At 48.7% G+C, this 17,535-nt stretch overlaps 1 protein-coding gene across 1 annotated transcript in view; it reads right to left on the bottom strand.

Moving 5' to 3' along the window:
- Pepd (peptidase D) overlaps positions 1-17,535 on the bottom strand; it is a 133,725-nt gene that overhangs the window by 58,234 nt on the left and 57,956 nt on the right. The window contains exons 8-9 of the mRNA XM_021168233.1: positions 16,617-16,692; positions 14,495-14,541 (exon numbers count right to left, since the gene is read on the bottom strand). Coding sequence (XP_021023892.1) covers positions 14,495-14,541; positions 16,617-16,692 — 123 coding nt within the window. The remainder of the gene's footprint in view (positions 1-14,494; positions 14,542-16,616; positions 16,693-17,535) is intronic.

Raw genomic sequence — 17,535 nt, 5'->3', positions numbered from 1 at the left:
GGGTGTGGCTTAGCAGGAGGAGCAGGGGTGTGGCTTAGCAGGAGGAGCAGGGGTGTGGCTTAGCAGGAGGAGCAGGGGTGTGGCTTAGCAGGAGGGTGCAAACACAGAGTGAGAGCCTCTAGGTAACCACACTCCCTCAGAGGTTGGCCCCCAGGGGCCAAAGTCTACCTTTACAGCTGCCCTAAAGAAAAGGCAGGCAAAGCTAACCCCAGCTGGTGAAGATGTCTGAGGAAAGGAGGTGCACAGGCAGCTCACACCCCACTCCTTAGCTCTTTGGGGGTTCACCTCCCACAGTCTATCTACAACTTAAATATCCACTCCCTTTTTTCTGTACCTGAGCACTTCCAGAAGGCATCCTGGGCCCACCTGACAGCTCTCAGTCAGCTGAGTGGATGGGGCCAGAGCCATAATATCTGTCGTGGTAAAATAAGAAATATCTCCCCCAAAGCTCCAGTGTTGTGGGCTCTGCCCCTGGCAGGCCTTGCTGAGACTAAGACATTAACGTCACTGGTGAGTTCATAGCTCGGCTATGAAGAGGAGGAGGGAGCTGGCTGGAGGAAGGAAGTCTATGCAGATAGCCTAGCCTGGTTTCCAGTGGACTCTGCTCCTGGCTTCCACAGGTGGACAACAGTGCTCCTCCACAAACTTCCTCCATGGCCTACAAGCAAGACCTGGTGGGTCGTGGACTGAAACCTCCCACACTTAAGCCCAGATCAATCGTTCCTCCTGTAGACTTCCTGAGGGTTTTAGCAGCAGTGATAAAAAACTCATACATCCTCTGTGGGGAATGGGAGGAAGTTTAGAGACAGCCTCTAACATGAGAGAAATGTTTTTTTTTTTTTTTCTATCAAAGATGGCTAGGCTGCTGAGGACAAATGTTTCCGTGGCCTCCTCCATCCTGTAAGACTGCGGTGACCCCCAACGCTCCTGAGACCTGCTTTGCTATCATACCCTGCCCCTCGTGCCTGTTACGAATCAGCCAGCTGTGTCAGACTCTGAGGTCCAGCTCCCAGCAGTGGGGTTGAGAGTCACAGCTGTGCTGGAGGAGAAGGAAGTGAGCACCACACCTCCTGTTCTTGCTTCGCAGGTTCGGATCCTAGTACACCTCTTTTGTGAAAGGAAATTGCCTGACAGGGTTATCTGACCTCTGTTCTCCTGTTTCCCTGTAACAGTGGGTATATTCTTTTCCTGGGTTGGTGAGTGTGAAGTGGGCGGTTAGGATGTGGGAGCACAGTCACGGTGGGGCTCAAGCTGGGAGAGGTTACATCACAAACTGCCAGCAATTCACGGGCGAGTGGCAGACCAGGCGGAAGAAGGTTATAGGAAGTGGACCTGGAAATCCCACTGGTGTGGGAATGGGGTTTTACACAAACTGAAAGTCTCTGCATCTGTGTTAAAGATCTGGCAGCCTGCTTGATTTTGACAAAGCAAAGCACAATGACTGTGGAGCAAGCCTAGAGCCAAAAGCACTCTGGGTTATCGCTAACAGCCAGTTGCCTTGACTTCTGAATCTGACCCCACATTCTCCTGACTCTCAGGGAAGCTTTTCAGAATGCAGAGCTATGCCTTGCTGGCCTCTAGCTCCGCCACTCCAGGACCTAATGACATTGGAACACTGTAACCACTAAGGTAACTGGTAATGTGTTGATACACAACTTTCTTTTGTTTGGTGACTATAAAAGTTCAGGTAACCTCTTCTGCAATGAAACAGCATTCAGGACAACCTCAATCCATGTTTCTGGGTCATGGTCACTATTATTTGGCTCAGAATAAGGCAGAGTCAGGATTTTATATAAACAAGAGAAAGGGCAGTAGTCTTAGTCTGTGAGAGCAGGGATTCAAACATGCACAGAGACAAAGAAGGCATCATAGGCGCTCTCAGAGACAGCCCCAGGCCTGAGTGCATGGCTTCTGCCCACACCATGTTACTTTAACATGGAAGGAAGCCACAGAGAGATGGGGGTTGGAGGACTTGTCTAGAGTGGCAGGATAAACCATTCATTCCATCACAGGTCTCAGATCACATGACCCCTGAGGGGTTAAAGGCTTACTGCTGAGGAGTGGCCAGAGGGATCAGGATAGTAATGATGTACCATGTGATACTGCCAGTTGGGTAGGGATACCAGCCCAGGATACTGCAGGCAGAAGTCTCTCAGGCAACAGCCTTGACTCCATAAGCCTGTTACACACATTAGTCAGGGGGGTGCCCCTCCTCCCCTCATTGCTCCTGTGTTACATGCCGTGGCTCCTCTGGCCAGTGTTGATGGGCCCAAGTCAGAACCCACAACTCTAAATCTTGCTATCTACAATGTGAGGTGCCACCCACTGAAAAGCTTTACCAGAGCCCTGCTCAGGCATAGGCTCAAACAGCCTCCCGAAACTTTGTCTCCCAGTGTCTGGCAGTTGGACAGATTTACCCTAGAGTCTCCAAGTAATCGCTTTCTGAACAGTACCACGACAGAGCCATGGGAAAAACATCTCTCTCAAGAATCCTGGGGAGCCGGGCGTGGTGGCGCACGCCTTTAATCCCAGCACTTGGAAGGCAGAGGCAGGTGGATTTCTTAGTTCGAGGCCAGCCTGGTCTACAAGGTGAGTTCCAGGACAGCCAGGGCTACACAGAGAAACCCTGTCTCGAAAAACCAAAAAAAAAAAAAAGAATCCTGGGAGCATCTGTCTAGGCACGAAGACTAAAAGTTCTCAGGAAAAGAGCAAGAGTGTAACTTGTCAAAGACCTCANTAGGCACGAAGACTAAAAGTTCTCAGGAAAAGAGCAAGAGTGTAACTTGTCAAAGACCTCAGTTTTGGGGGGGGGGGGGAAACAGAGACTCAAAACCCATTTATGCCATCAGTGAGCAGAAAAGCCTCCTCCACATATGAGATACTCCAAACACAGAGCCAAGACTTAGCAAGCATGAGGCTTGAAAGTAAAGGGCACGCATGCCTTTACTAAGATAGCCTCAGGTTGTTGTACAGCTGTCATCTAAGCCAGAGTTCAGCTGTGCCCACATGCAAACAATATCCCAGTGGGGCTTTTGGAGGGGATATTCCCTTATAGTTCTGAGGAGAGCCAGAGAGGGTCCTGAGACCCTCTCCAGAATGTCCAACCACTCCTGCTGGTCAGTGCACTGCCCTAATCACACACGGCCTTGGGGAGGGCTCAGAAGTATACAGACTGGAAGAGCTAGAGAAGGGTTCTCCATGCATGCAGCCATGAGGAAGACAATATGCTAGGCGCTGACCTTCTGGTGTTACCCACACTTCTGCCTGTAATCCCTACCCACTGCTTGTAAGCCTAATGAAGTGGAAATGCCAAAGAACTGCTTGTGAAGTTCCTGAGGCAGCTTGCTGAGATTCCGCAGCCTTGCCTTAGGCTGGTTGGTGAGCCTGTGGTTTCCTCAGGATTGAACTACAGCTGTTGGTTTGTGTGTGGTGTCTGCCTGCCTAGAGGACTGGTCTGCAGCTGCTGAGCTGTATTTGGTGTTTGCTTTGTTAACAAAGAAGATTGAGATCACCCCCAAAGAACTACTGCTGAACAGGTCCACTTCCCCCATAGCCTAATAACTTTTCTCTTCCACTACCTCCGGTGAGTGGTAGGTAAAAGGAGAGGTTGAACACTTGTAGGTTCAAAGTAGGTTGCAAAAAGTGTATGCCTACAGGTGGCGCACAACATGGGGCCGAATCCATTCACAAACACTTCCCAGATATACCAGCAGTGGCACAACCCAACAGGAACAACCAGGCCTCAGCTGAATCAGCACAAGTCAGGGGGAGGTATTCGGACCGCAGGAACACCAGGAGACGTTCTCTGCTATGCCTCTCTCAACAAAGCAGAGGTCAGTGAAGATGCAAGACCAAGAACCATTGCACAGCTAGCTCCACAAGCAAGCCCCTCTCACAATCCGTTGAGTCCTATCTACAGTCCCTCCACACATCACATCTCCTCCATGGGTCTTGCCTCAGCACATGAATCTGACTCAGCAAAACTCCACCCGAGTCTGTATCAGCTGACATCCTTCTGCCAATCGGCCCAAGTCCGGGGAACTGGCAAGCCACCGCAGGAACCTCATGAACAGTTCTTTGGCGAGTTTCTCTCAATGGTGACATTACCACTTCAACCTAATAAATTCATTGGTTCTCCAGAGTGAACTCTGATGGACTAGTGCCTCACTTTGAAAGTAGGACCTTAGGAGGAGGGGTAGACTTTGTTTCTCCTAGGGAAAGAATTTTAGTAACACAAGTTTAAATCACTATAAAAATAAAGTACAAGTGGAAAGCAATTCAAGGAAATATAAGTTGTATAATAAAACCCATCACAAAACCACACAACTAGGAGGTAAAAGGAAAAGAGACTGAAAGGAGAGTACATGCTTGGTTTCCAATTCTTTAATTGAGACAGAGATGTGAACTTAATTTTAACCCAGACAGACTGCAGAGAAATGCAAGTCATCTGTTTCTTAACTTACAGGGGACTCCACAGTGAAAGCGGGACGCATATGAAAGAACACAAAGGACACTTCAACCGCTCAAAGCAGCAGGAAAAAAATACCAAAGCTATAAAGTTAAAACAGAAACCAGAAAGCATCCAGGAACTGTACGGAAGAGAACAGGCAAGCTGCCTCCCCAGGAAATGTGCCAGGTAAGAAATTTTCTGCTTTTTTTCCCCCTCAGTGCTAAGGTTCCAAACCCAGGGCCTTGCACAGGCTCGGCCAGTGTTCTGCCACAGACCTACAGCCCAGCCCACCACAGTAATGTGAATGGCTCTGCTAACACAGTGAGGACCTTCTATTTGGAATAAACTCAAAATTAGAAGCAACAGAAGACATCAAAATAAAGGAAGAGGGACCAGGGATATAGCTCAGCCAGCCATGTGCTTGCCTTACAAGCACGAGGGCCTGATTTAATTCTCAGGACCCATCTATATTAAACAAACAAAACCACCTAGGAATGGCATCTCTGTGTCTATAAGCCTAGAGCTGGGGAGGAGAAGCAAGATCTTATCTCAAAAAGACAAAAAGAAGAAAGCACGCCTTTAATCCCAGCACTCGGGAGGCAGAAGCAGGTGGATCTCTGAGTTTGAGGCCAGCCTGGTCTACAAAGTGAGTTCCAGGACAGCCAGGGCTACATAGAGAAACCCTGTCTTGAAAAAACAAACAAAACAAACAAACAAACAAACAAAGCCACAAAGAAAAATCTCAAAGTGATTTTTTTTTAACAAAAGACCACATCTTATTACAAATGGTGACAAACCCAGTGACTAATAACAAAAAGTTAACCAAGAAAAACCCAAACACATCAATCTGAAACAAATTAGTTCATTTCTCGGGTCAAAAACTAAATCAATCAAAACTTACTAAAATAGGGCCAAGGGTGCTCAATAGCAAATTAGCCCAAATCAACTGATTATATGAGAAGAGAGTTAAGATCCACTCAAACAGGTTTAACATGGATATTCAAAAGCAGCACCTGGAAGAGACGAGAAAGGACTTAAGGATGGAATTGGAAATCCATGAGTCAAACAAACAGATCCAGAAAAGAAATTTAGGAACGGATTGACTGTACGAAGAGATCAATAAAGCAGACCCAACTGTTACAAACTGATCAATAGAGGAAGAGCATGGATTCATAGCAGGAAAGTGAAAGGAAATATACCTGTAGATATGGAGGAGAGAGTTTAAAAATGGGGGAGCATAAAATGAGTAATTTACAGTCCTTGGTGAAAGTAAAACCTTTCCAAGAAGCGATCCTACGGCACCTATGCTCCAGACGGGAGCCTGCAGTGACCAGCTCTGTAGGAACCCCACCTGCAAGACCGGGGGCGGGGTCACAGCGTCTCAGGATGTCAGCCTTTTGTGCTTTCTATATTGTTCCCCCCAAAAGAAAATTGGGGGTGGAGGTGAGCTTGCCCTAACTATACCTTGACCTTAAATGTGGCTAAGGGGGAAAAAAGGTGCTTGGAGCTAAATCTTCTGAGACTATATAAAATGTGAATGGCGCTAATAAACCAACCCCATTATGGCGGATAATAAATCACTGTAACGATATCTACACTCACTGAATCCACTCAACCAGGCTATGAAGGGTTATTAGCAAAGATCTCAGATGAGGAATCAGAGGTACAATGTTAGCAACCTGCCTAATGTCACACAGCTGGTTAAGTGGTAGAGCTGGAACCCAAACCCAAACACTCATCTCTAGGAACACTAACCACAAAACTACGAGACAACCCTCCAACTCCCCACCGACACACACACACACACACACACACACACACACACACAAACACAGACAATTTCAACTTGTTTAACACAGCAATTTACTCAGCAGAACAGAGTCTGTGCTGGGATGCTATTCTGGCTCTGAATAGATGTCTGCTGTCAATCACCTGAGGCACGGCTACACCTAAACCTTGGTTGTTTTCTTTTCTTAAAAAAAAAAAGTCAATACTTATATGTAAGCATATGTATGCCACAGGTGTGCAGGTGCCCACAGACACCAGGAGACAGTAATGAATCCCCCAAAACTGGAATTATGGCTGTGAGCCACCATGTGGGTGCTAGGAACCAAATCCAGGTCCTCTGTAATAGTAGCTGATCCATCTCTCCAGACCCCAATCCTGGTTTCTGACATGATTCTCCAGTAACAGCAACTAGCATGCCTTAGAGAAATGTCTCCCTCAAGGGCTTGAACAAAGAATATACAAGATGAGCCTGGAGCATCTTGCAATCAGAGAGAAAGCCAAGGGAGTGCTCGTAAAGCAAAATGGCAGGTGTTTATCAAAGAGACACAAGAGCCAAATGAAAGAGCCTTCGGCTCTCGGAGTTAGAACGACTGGAGCACTGAGATGAATGGCCCAAGTCCAGATTGCAATCCAAAATCTAAACTAAGCATCCAAGAGTCTAAATAGAAATGAGTATAAAACACTGTGTACCTAGGCTTCATAAATAAGGCATTCGGGTCCCCCTCAAGGAGGTGGAGCTGAGCCCCCCCCCCCCGCCCCCCGTGCCTATGTGCCGCCTGTGCATAGTGCCCTCTCACAAAGTAAGCTAGTGGAAAGGGAAGGGTGGGAGAAACCAAACAAGCCAAACCAAACCTAGGCAGGTGACCAGGTCCATACCAACACACATGCATCAAGGGACAGCTATTCCTCGCTACTTTCTGATGACTGTGGCACTGTACTTCCTCCAAGTATCACAGAACCCCAGTGTAAGCCTGAGGAGCGGAAACGGGGAGACAGACGCCATTCCCATCACCTAAGCCTAGCTCCAGTCAAGGTTGTCACAAACAAGGGCAGGCTGAGGGAGCTGGAGGACACAGAACAACTAGATTCCGTAGGGTTTCTTTGGCCAACTCGGCCAAGACACTGGGTGAAAGGTGAGAAACCAGAACAGATTAGCTAACAGTAACCAGCTATCAGCGCTGCTCCCGAGGGGCCAAACCTTCCACGGCAATTCCAGCAAAGGTGAAGACGAGGCAGTGTGCCCACAACTTTCTACTATGCTCCCAACTCTCTCATCTACAACTTTATTTAAAAGCAGTACTTCCTGCTCTTGCAGCAGAACTAAGTGTGGTTCCCAGTCCCTGATTCAGGTGGTTCACAACCATCCCGAGCTGCAGCTCCAGGGGACTGATGCTCTCCTCTGGCTCCCCAGGGACACCCCACAGACGTGGCATGCACTCACACACAGACACCCATAAATAGATAAGATAAACATGTTAAAGACATCTCCCTCCCCCCCATCTCTCTCCCCTCACCCAAGATGCTTAAAAGGCAGCTGATAACATTCCACATCCTTTCCTGATACAATCTCCAAGCAAACCAGGAAGACAGTTTCCTTAAACTGATGATAAACACTATCTGAAATAAACAGAATCCACTTAGTGTTGAAACAGTGCAGATCCACAAAAGCACCCACTGGGTCCCTCCTGGGGTTCTGACTCCTCTGGCATTGGAAAGAATGACTACTTTAGATGATGTTGTCTCTACAGCCCGGACTAGTTCATCACTTGACTATATATTTACAGAGAGCACATGCTTGCACACACTCATGAGTGCACTCGGGGTGAAAGTGGGGTGGGGGTGTTGCTGACCTCTGTCAAGGTGGGCTACCAAGCAATTGCTGGCAAGAAACTAACATCAGGCCACCAAAGCCATAGAGGGTTTTTTGAACCCAGCTGTGGGCTCTCGGTGGCCTATCGTCCCCTTTGAATGAGCTGAACCCAGCTGTGGGCTCTCAGTGGCCTATAGTCCCTTTTGAATGAGCTGTACTACACACAGCTCTCACCCTTCAACTCCGGCTGAATGCAGCTGTGTCTGATATGGAAAGGACAGGCACCACCTATGGGCAATATAACCAGGCTCACAGAGAAGGGCCATTAATCATCTCTTACCTGGTACCCAGGACAGTCTGCACTCCAGATTTGTTCCCAATGTCTCCTTCTCTTCAAAACCCAAGTATCCTTTACAAGGGGGCAGACAATAAACTAGAGACAGCCTCACTGATGTCCAGATCAGATCAGAATGTACTTAGCTGGAAACTGGGCATCTCCAGAATCTTCCAAGAAGGAAACAGACCTCTGAGCGACACCCATCACCACCACCACCAATCTTGTTGAGTGACTCATGAGGAGTCCCAACACTGGCTATGGACATACAAGGCTGGGTCTGACCTCATGCCCAGTAAACAAGGCATCTGGGCAAGCCACAGAACAAGAGGAGGGCAGTGTGGGCACAGAGGTCACTCTTTAGAGATGGCAGTGTGCCTAGAGGGATGGTGAACAAGGAAGCGAGGATCTCATCTTATCTAAAACCAGCACTTGGGAGGCAACCATAGGAGGCTCTTGAATTGAAAAGGCTACGTAGTGAGACTTTGACAAAACTGAGGGCTGGGGTTATGGCTCAGTGGTAGTGTTTTGCCTATGTGCTCAGTCCTGTGTTTCATCTCCATGAGAAAGGAAAAGGAAGAAGGTGAGGGAGTAAGGAGAAGGAGGAGGGAGAGGAGAAGGGAGAGGGGAAGGAGGAAGATGAGGAGGGGAAGGGAATCAGCTCCAGCAGACTGCTAGAGCAGCCAGTGCTTGCCTACCCAGAGTGAGGGGTGCAGACAGGGGCCCACAGAGCCCATGTGCTGCAGGCTGCCTGCTGCCTTGCAGCTCTGACCTCCAGAACTTCCTCTGTCCTTACTGGAGCTAAAGTTTCTAATCCTTTAAAGACAAAAGGAACTGGTTCCGGTTAAAGTAAATATGGCCAGGGTTTTGCAACTTGAGACCTTGGTACACGGGAAACTTCACCACTGATCCAGCACCTGGAGAGTCGGATGGAATATCCAAGTTGGGGTTACTAGAGGTTTATGTGTATCTATGAGATGTGTGGTGTGAGTGTGCTAGTGTGTGTGGAGTGTGATGTGTGTACAGTGTGTAGCATGCAAAGCACCCAGAAGATGTGTTTGTACAGTGTATACAGGAGCATGGGGGTGTAGGGATGTGTGTAGCAGGCATCAGTGTGTAGTGTCAATATGTGTGACATGCATGTGATAACGAGATGAAGTCCCTCAGGCTTGTCCCTACCCCACCTCCCCAAATCTGGACATAACAGGCACCCTGAAGACAGCAGACATATTTGTCCAAAGTGCAGGAAAAAGCAATAAGACCTTTCATTTTAAAAATGCACAGTTGGGCAAGTTCTTCATTAACACTGGCCTAAAAGAAAACAGGAGGCTACCACGGTGAGTTACTGCCTATGACAGGGACCCAGAAAAACCCAGTTCTAGTAGAGGGGTTCCAGGCAGGGCTGAAGAGTGTCGAGAGGGATTTCTTCACTGGGGAGAATGGCGTGGGGGGCAATGGGACATAGTCATACCCACAGAACCTGTCTTCCTCACAGTACCCACCTCCACAAGCTGTCATGACAGGGCCCCAAATCGCCCCTTCGCAGATGGGAGTGGGGGATACAGCAATCCCAATTAAGGTCCCAGGCTGTCAACGGCATCAAGTTATTAATCTCCTTGTAGTAAATGTGAACCGGGACCTGCTTACACAGCCAATTGAGCATGCTCTAAATTAGTGTTTGCAGGTAATTGATTCAGCTGCCAGCCCCATGCCAGCCAGCTACAAGCCAGTTATGCCACTAACATTAAATAATATGAGATGGTAAAACGGACCGCCTGATTGGGCCCGGAGTCAGATGCTGGGCGAGCCCCATTCGTCCAAACATTAACGTCTTATTGGTTTAACACAATTTACTACACCTCGATTTTGGAAAATGATTTTCATTTCCTGGCTGGCAGGCGTAGCACAGAGGAGAAGGCAGTGTCTTCATAAACGACATCAGCTAGCTTACGCTTTTTTAACATGCCCTCAAGATTGTATAATAAATCTCTGATAATTAAAAAAGGGGGGGGTGAGGAACAGAGCTTAGACTGAAGTCTCTAGCTGGCATCCCTGAGTGGGTAAAGCTGTTTGTCTGGTGCTGCCCGACTTCCACCCCAGCTTCCAGTCCTAGCTGCCCACCCCTGCCCTGCTCTGTGGTCTGCAGGTTTGAAGGATGCCCACCGTGAGTGCAGAGCACCATCGACACACATGGAAAGGAAGCTCTCTTCCTTTTGCCCCACGAGTCCACAGCCCACATCACACTTGGGCTGCCCTGATCTATCTGCCCAGCGGTCCAGTCTGTGCTAAAAGAGCCATATCCCCTGGATAGCCAACAACACCTGCTTTAGAAGACTCTGATGTCAACTTGGGAATAATCCTCAAGTCTCTAGTGGCATGCAGGGTGTTAGAAAAATAGCTCAGATCCTTTTGCTCTCTCTTCCATCCATCTGTCCATCCATCCATCCATCTGTCCATCCATCCATCCATCCATACATACATTCATTCATCCATCCATCCATACAACCTACATATGTTTCCTGATACCAGCTACTGAATAGGGAAATGAGACACAAGTCCTGAGACATCTCCAGATTCTCATTGACACAGACTGCAATGGTGCTAGAAAGTGGCCCAGGCAGTGACAGTGCCTGTGGAAAGAGGACTTGGGACTAAGAGTCAACCCAGTTCATGGCCACAAATGTCTAAGGGGCAGGGGAGTTGTGCTCTTGAAACCTAGGCAGCGACATCTTCAGATGTGATGACACCCACGGACAACTGTCTTTCTACTACATCCAGGAGCAGACTTTACATCTCATTCCTGTCACCACCTCTCCCACTCTTCCCTGCATGCCCATGCTCACCAGCCCCTTTATGCTGAGTTCTCAGGGACCCCATGATCAGGTGCTCCTATTGGCTGAGGCCCACAGACAGACACTATTTCCCTCTACAGTAGTGGTTCTTAACCTTCTTAATGCTGTGACCTTTTAATACAGTTCCTCACGTTGTGGTTATAAAATTATTTCGTTGCTACTTCATAACTAACTGTGCTACTGTTATGAACTGTAATGTAAATATATGATATGTAGGATATCTGATATGCAACCGCAAAGGGATTGAGATCCACAGGCTGAGAATCACTGCTCTAGAATCTAGCCGTCCACATCTGTTATGGGCCACAGGTGGATGTGGCATACACGGTACACATGAGAAAACCGGCTTCATGCCAAATCTCTGCACTTGACACCCTCTGTATATGTATACCTGTACACCTGCCAGCGTGCTGGCAAAGCTTCGGACTGCTCTATCCATAACTCAGAGATCCAGTCACCAAGCTCCCCCCAGGATGCCTAGCAGGCCAGGGTAATGCACAGCCTCTGTTTGAATCTTAGTCTAAGGAAACCAAGGAATCCAAAAAGAAAAGAGAGTTTTACATCAGTGTAGACCAAAGCAAAGGATAATACTAAGAAATTACAGTTAGGGCACTGGAGGGAGGGCTCAGGGGTCAAAAGCACTTAGTGATCTTTCAGAGGACCCAGATTTGGTTCCAGGACCACATCAGGTGGAGTTAACTACTTGTAACTCCTGTTCCAGGGATCCACTGTCCTCCTCAGGCACCTGCATGCACATGGTACACATAAACCAACACACACACACACACACACACACACACACACACACATAAGAGAGGAATGACAAGATGGCTCAGCAGGGAAAAACACTTGTCTCCAAGCCTGACAACCTGAGTTTGATCCTTGGGACTCAAGAGTCAGAAGAGATAATCTTCTGACCTCCACAGGCATGCTCAGGCATGCGTGCTCACACACACACACACACACACACACACTAAACCAACTGACTAAATACGAGAGGTCTGTCAGTCTTTGGCAGAAGAAGGGGACTGACTCTAAGGGTCCTGTGGACACCAAGCAGCATTCCCAGACACCCCAGCGGCTTGCACCCACACCTCCTCCCCTAGCATTTCAAACCAACTGGAGGTTACCTATAAGACCCAACCCAATGTCCATAGTGGTTACATTGTGTAGCCTGCAGAAAGACAAAGAAAGGCCTGTGCATGTTCGGTTACTGACTCAAATTAAGTAAAAGTTTGTGCCACAGTTGGCAGGTGGCTGAATCCGTGATGCAGGATGCTCAGGTACGGAAAGCTGCTTGTATTATTTATTTGTATGGTTAGACGGGATAATGGCAGGGTAGTTATAGAAAGGGAAACATCTCACTGACTGAGACGTCTCCTGAAATATTTACATGGGGAATGACATGATGTCTGGGCTGTTCATATACGCCAGCAAACCAAAACATAAACACAGAACTAAACAACACTGGACGAGCACCTCGGGGTTCATTACGCCATAGGACTCCCTTACATTTGTGAGAAATGAAACCCCTCCATTACACTCAGGCACTCCTTGCTACAGACCCAAAGCCCACGTAGCTCTGCCTAGGGGCGGCAGCAGGGTCAGGGCTGAGGAAAGAGTGTCTCAGGGTCCCTTCCAGAGCCAACCCCCTACAGCACAGGGTACAGCTGACTGACAGGCAGAGGTGGTGGGGGCCCCATGCTGAGATATGCTATTCTTGCTCTGATTTCTTGGTTATTTTTATTTGAGGCATCTGTTATGGGTCACTATGAGTCAACTCAATTGGGAACAGGTTTCTGGGCCAGTGCCAGTCTGAGGGGCTCATAGCTCCACCTTCCACCCTGGCCTAGCCGATAGCTCGCTTCTCATCTCAGATCCTTGAGTGGGAGGGGGAATGCTGTGCAAACTGGAATCAAAGAGGCTGTGCACGCCCTTCCCCAGTGTCCTTGGCAAGACAGAGGCTCCCTCAGCTTTGATAGACAGTTGTTACATGCCCCCTCCTGGGACACCATAGCAGCTGAGGAAAGCCATCTTAACAATTCCCTGTCCTTCAGGGTAAGAAGAGGACTCCAGGCACTCAGCTCACCTTTCAGGGTTAAACTCTGAAAAAAGGCCTCCATTTCCAAGCCCACAGTAAACACCGGTGTCACACTGGCCACTCCTGACCCAACCTGTGTGCTCTTCACACTGATGTGGCAGGCAAGGCCATGACGGTTGAGACAGCATAATCAGTCCTTTCTCTGCTGCTATAATAAAATACCCAAGGTTGGCTATTTTATAAAAGAAAAGAGGTTTTGCATAGCTTAAAATTTTGGAAGTTAAAAGTTCAAGATGAGGCTCACTGGTTTGGTCACTTAAGAAGCCAGCAATTAGGGTGTGGCCAGGTTGGCTCTTTTTACAACAATCCTTTCTCAAGAACTACCTCTGAGAACAGGACTCCGAATGACACAGGGCCTCTCAATAGGCCCCACCTCAAAGGTCCAAGTCTGGTCACTCACATCACCACACTATAGTCCCAGCTTCCCTGGGTCCTTCCAAGAACAGGAGCCCTTGGAAAGCACAGCAGAAAAGAATCAGTTCCCTCTCACACAGGGCAGGCCTGATGGCCACCAGAGGGGTCTGGGGCTGTCAGCATGGGAAAGGGGGTAACAGGCGTCAAGCACATACAAACCCAGGTAGGAGAGGAAACCAGGGTAGTCACCGATGGGAGACCCAGGACGGGGTGGGGGATCTGATCTGGGTCATAGAGCAGAGCAGGGCTTCCCCAGGCAGCGTCCGGGCATGCCGACCAGCGAGTGGCAAGCCTAATTGGAGCTGGAGGCGGACGGGGCTCTCCAGGGAGCTTTATGAGCCACTTAACCATCCCTCGACCCAGTCGCCCGAGCACAGCAGCCATAATGGTGCTGTTTACACATAAAAATGGCAAGCTGTTTTACTAGTGGCTTTTGGAGGCACGATAGCGGCTATTGGGTAAAGTTCCCCCCACAAATTGCAGAAACAAAGTCCAGGAGTGGAATGATGGGACACTAAACCAGCCTGGAAAGTGATCAAGGCCCATTACCATCAAACACTGCCAGGAGCCAGGGAGGTGGCCGCCACCAGAGGGACCATAATCTCTGCCTAGGATCCCAAGGCCGCACATAGTCCCCACTTGATCTCGCGTGCGCTGCTCCAGCCCCTCATCTGTTACTTGCTTGGGGAACATAAATTGCTGGTTTTTTTACATTTTAATCTTTACTCGGAGACACACAGCTTACCTTTCCATCTCGTATTCCTTCATCCCCACTTTTACAGCCTTCATTACCTAGAGGACGGGCATTAAGCAAAGACATTTGTATTAAGCAGATAAGTAACACGGCCTTATAAATAATGTATAACACTCTTTCAAAAACTCCTCTTTAAAGGAAAAAGAAGGAGGGGTGATCTGTGCACAGTGGTGCAGAAAAGTGACAAATTGGACCTTTGCAACAGCCCCAAGACCCACAGAGTTTACGTGGACCACTGTGGAGCACCTTGGTGTGGAAGCCGATAAACACCATGCTATAGCTTGCAGGTGGCCAGAAACCTAAAGACAGAAGATTTGACCAAGATGTTTGGCAAATCCTGAATATTAAGACAGGGTCTTATTTATTTACTTACTCGTACCTGATTTTCATGAACAGAGAAATTAGCCAGAGCAAGAGATAACACGGCCTGCCTTTTGACTATGGGGGCCATCTGTTAACACTTAGCTGTGAGGGTCCCTGAGCAGGCAGGCTAGCCCAGGCACCTTAGGGAGCTGTCTGTGGAAAATGGGTGATGGGCAGACTTGGTAAAGCACACCTGCAATACTGCAACTTGGGAAGTGGAGGTGGATCACAGCTTTGAGATAGCCTGGGCTACACAGTGAGCTCAAGGCCATCCTGGGATATATAGAAAGATGTTGTCTTTAAAAACAAAAAGAGAAAAGAAGAAATGGCTCAGTGATTAAAGAATGCTTGCTGCTCACTCATGAGGACTGGAGTTTGGGTCCCAGCACTCACACTGGGCTCGAAACCATCTGCAACTCCAGCTCCAAAGGATCCAGTGCCCTCGTCTGGATGTCTGGACTCCAAGGCCACCGCGCTCAGATGTGCATAGACTTACACAGGCACAAGTAAACACACAATAGTTTAAATAAAAAAAAAAAGAAAAGAAAAAAGAGATGGTGTGGTTTGAAGCAGAATGCCCCATAGGGTCATAGATCTGAATGTTTGGTCCCCAGGGAGCAGTAATTTGAAAGGATTAGGAGATGTGGCCTTGTTGGAGGAAGTGTACCACTGAGGGTAGGCTCTGAGGTGACAGAAGCCCGTGCCAAGCCCAGAGTCTCTTTCTTCCTGCTGCCTACTGATCTGGATGCAGAACTCTCAGCTTCTCCAGCGCCATGTCTGCCTCCATGCTCCCTGCCATGATGACAATGGACCTCTGGGACTGTAAGCCAGTCCCAACCAAATGCTTTATTTTATAAGAGTTGCCGTGGGCATGATGTCTCTTCACAGCCACAGAACACTAAGACAGGCAGCAGTGGGAGCTGGGGTTACAGTTACAGATGGAAGATGCTTTAATACACGCTGGGAAGTCTAGGATGTCAGGAAACCCCTGCTCTCTTGGAAGTGGGGCCATTTGGTTAGCCAGACTGTGAGGACTGGGATCGTGGCCCTCGTGAAGGTGGGTACCTTAAGATGAAAAGAGGGAGCAAAGAGTCTCCATCTATGCCCTGCATCCACCAAAAGAAAGAGATTTCTCCCACCTTCCTTTTTTTTTTTTAAAGATTTATTTATTATTATATCTAAGTACACTGTAGCTGTCCTCAGATATACCAGAAGAGGGCATCAGACCTCATTACAGATGGTTGTAAACCACCATGTGGTTGCTGGGATCTGAACTCAGGACCTTCGGAAGAGCAGTCGATGCTCTTACCCACTGAGCCATCTCTCCAGCCCCCCACTTTCCTTTTCCATGTCATTTATCTTCCTTACAGTTCCTGAGCCCTGCCCAAAGCCATGTCCCCACGGATACTGTGTTTGAACTCTTGGCTTCCAGTGTGTGGTGCTGCTTCCGGGAGGCTGTGGAACCTTTAGGAGGTGAGGCCCGGCTGGAGGAAGCCGGGTACCAGGGAGCTGGCCCTGAGGGCTGTAGCCCAGCCAGCCACACTTCCACCCCAGTCTCTCTGCTTCTTGGTGGGCCGAGGTATGAGTAATCTCTGCATGTTCCTGCCTCCAAGGAGCCACCCATCACTCCACCATGACAGATTGTAAGCCAGGACAAATCCCTCTTCCCTAAGGTCACTTCCTGTCAGGCGTTTGATCACAGCAATTAGCAAAGTCATTAATGTACTACAGAAGCCGGCGCCCAACTCACCTCACGGTGGGCCTCGCTGGAGATCCGATTTGTGTAGCGCAAAACCTCTAGTTCCATGTCTGTCTTGAACACTCGGCTGCAGAGAGAAGAGAAAGACAGGGACAACTCAGTGATCTGGCAGGGCCAAGAAGACTTCGCCACAGAGACTGACCACCATTCCTGAGCACTAGGCCAGAGAAGCCCAACACCCATGGCAACGTGCAATCCTGAGCTATCTAGAAGCCCTGTGGTCAGGGGAATGAAGCAGTTGCCCCTTGTCCTAGCACCAGCCACAGGCAGGCAGATAGCCTACAGCAATGATAGACAGCTGGCAGCTGCTAGGGGCCCCCAGCCTTGGTGGCCAGACACACCCTGCCTGCTTGAGCCCCAGTTTCCTGAGTCACAGAGCAGAATTGGGTCTATATGGCAGATGGGTTGGGCCTTACACTGAGGAGTACAGCTGGCATCCCAGGAATCTGCCCCATTGGCTGATGGTACCTGTAGTGGTTTGAATGAAAATGGCCCCCATAGGTCCGTCCATAAGGAGTGGCACTTCTAGGAGTGAGGCCTTGTTGGAATAGGTATGATCTTGTTACAGGAAGTGCATCACTAGGAGGTGGGCTTAACAGACTTAACCTCTGACAATGTAAGCCAGCCCAATTAAATGTAGTCAGTCTTTTATAAGAGCTGTCCTGCTTATGGTGTCTCTTCACAGCAATAGAAACCCTAACAATAACAGCAGTTCTTGTACCCTCCCCAGTTCTAGCCCTTGGAACAGCCCAAGTGTACCACGTGACTCGGGCCTTTGACCAAGACAAGGTTGGGTGGTAAGAGACAAAAGGGATGGTAGGCATCGGAAGACTCGGAAAACTGCTGGTCTACAGAAGACTGGGGAAAGCATGAGAATAGAGGTGGTAATGAAGTGTCAGCAGAGGACCCT

Source organism: Mus caroli, chromosome 7, assembly GCF_900094665.2.
Source record: "Mus caroli chromosome 7, CAROLI_EIJ_v1.1, whole genome shotgun sequence".
Lineage (NCBI taxonomy): Eukaryota > Metazoa > Chordata > Mammalia > Rodentia > Muridae > Mus > Mus caroli.
The sequence above is the reverse complement of the archived record's forward strand: the minus strand, read 5'-3'. Positions and strand labels throughout refer to the sequence as shown.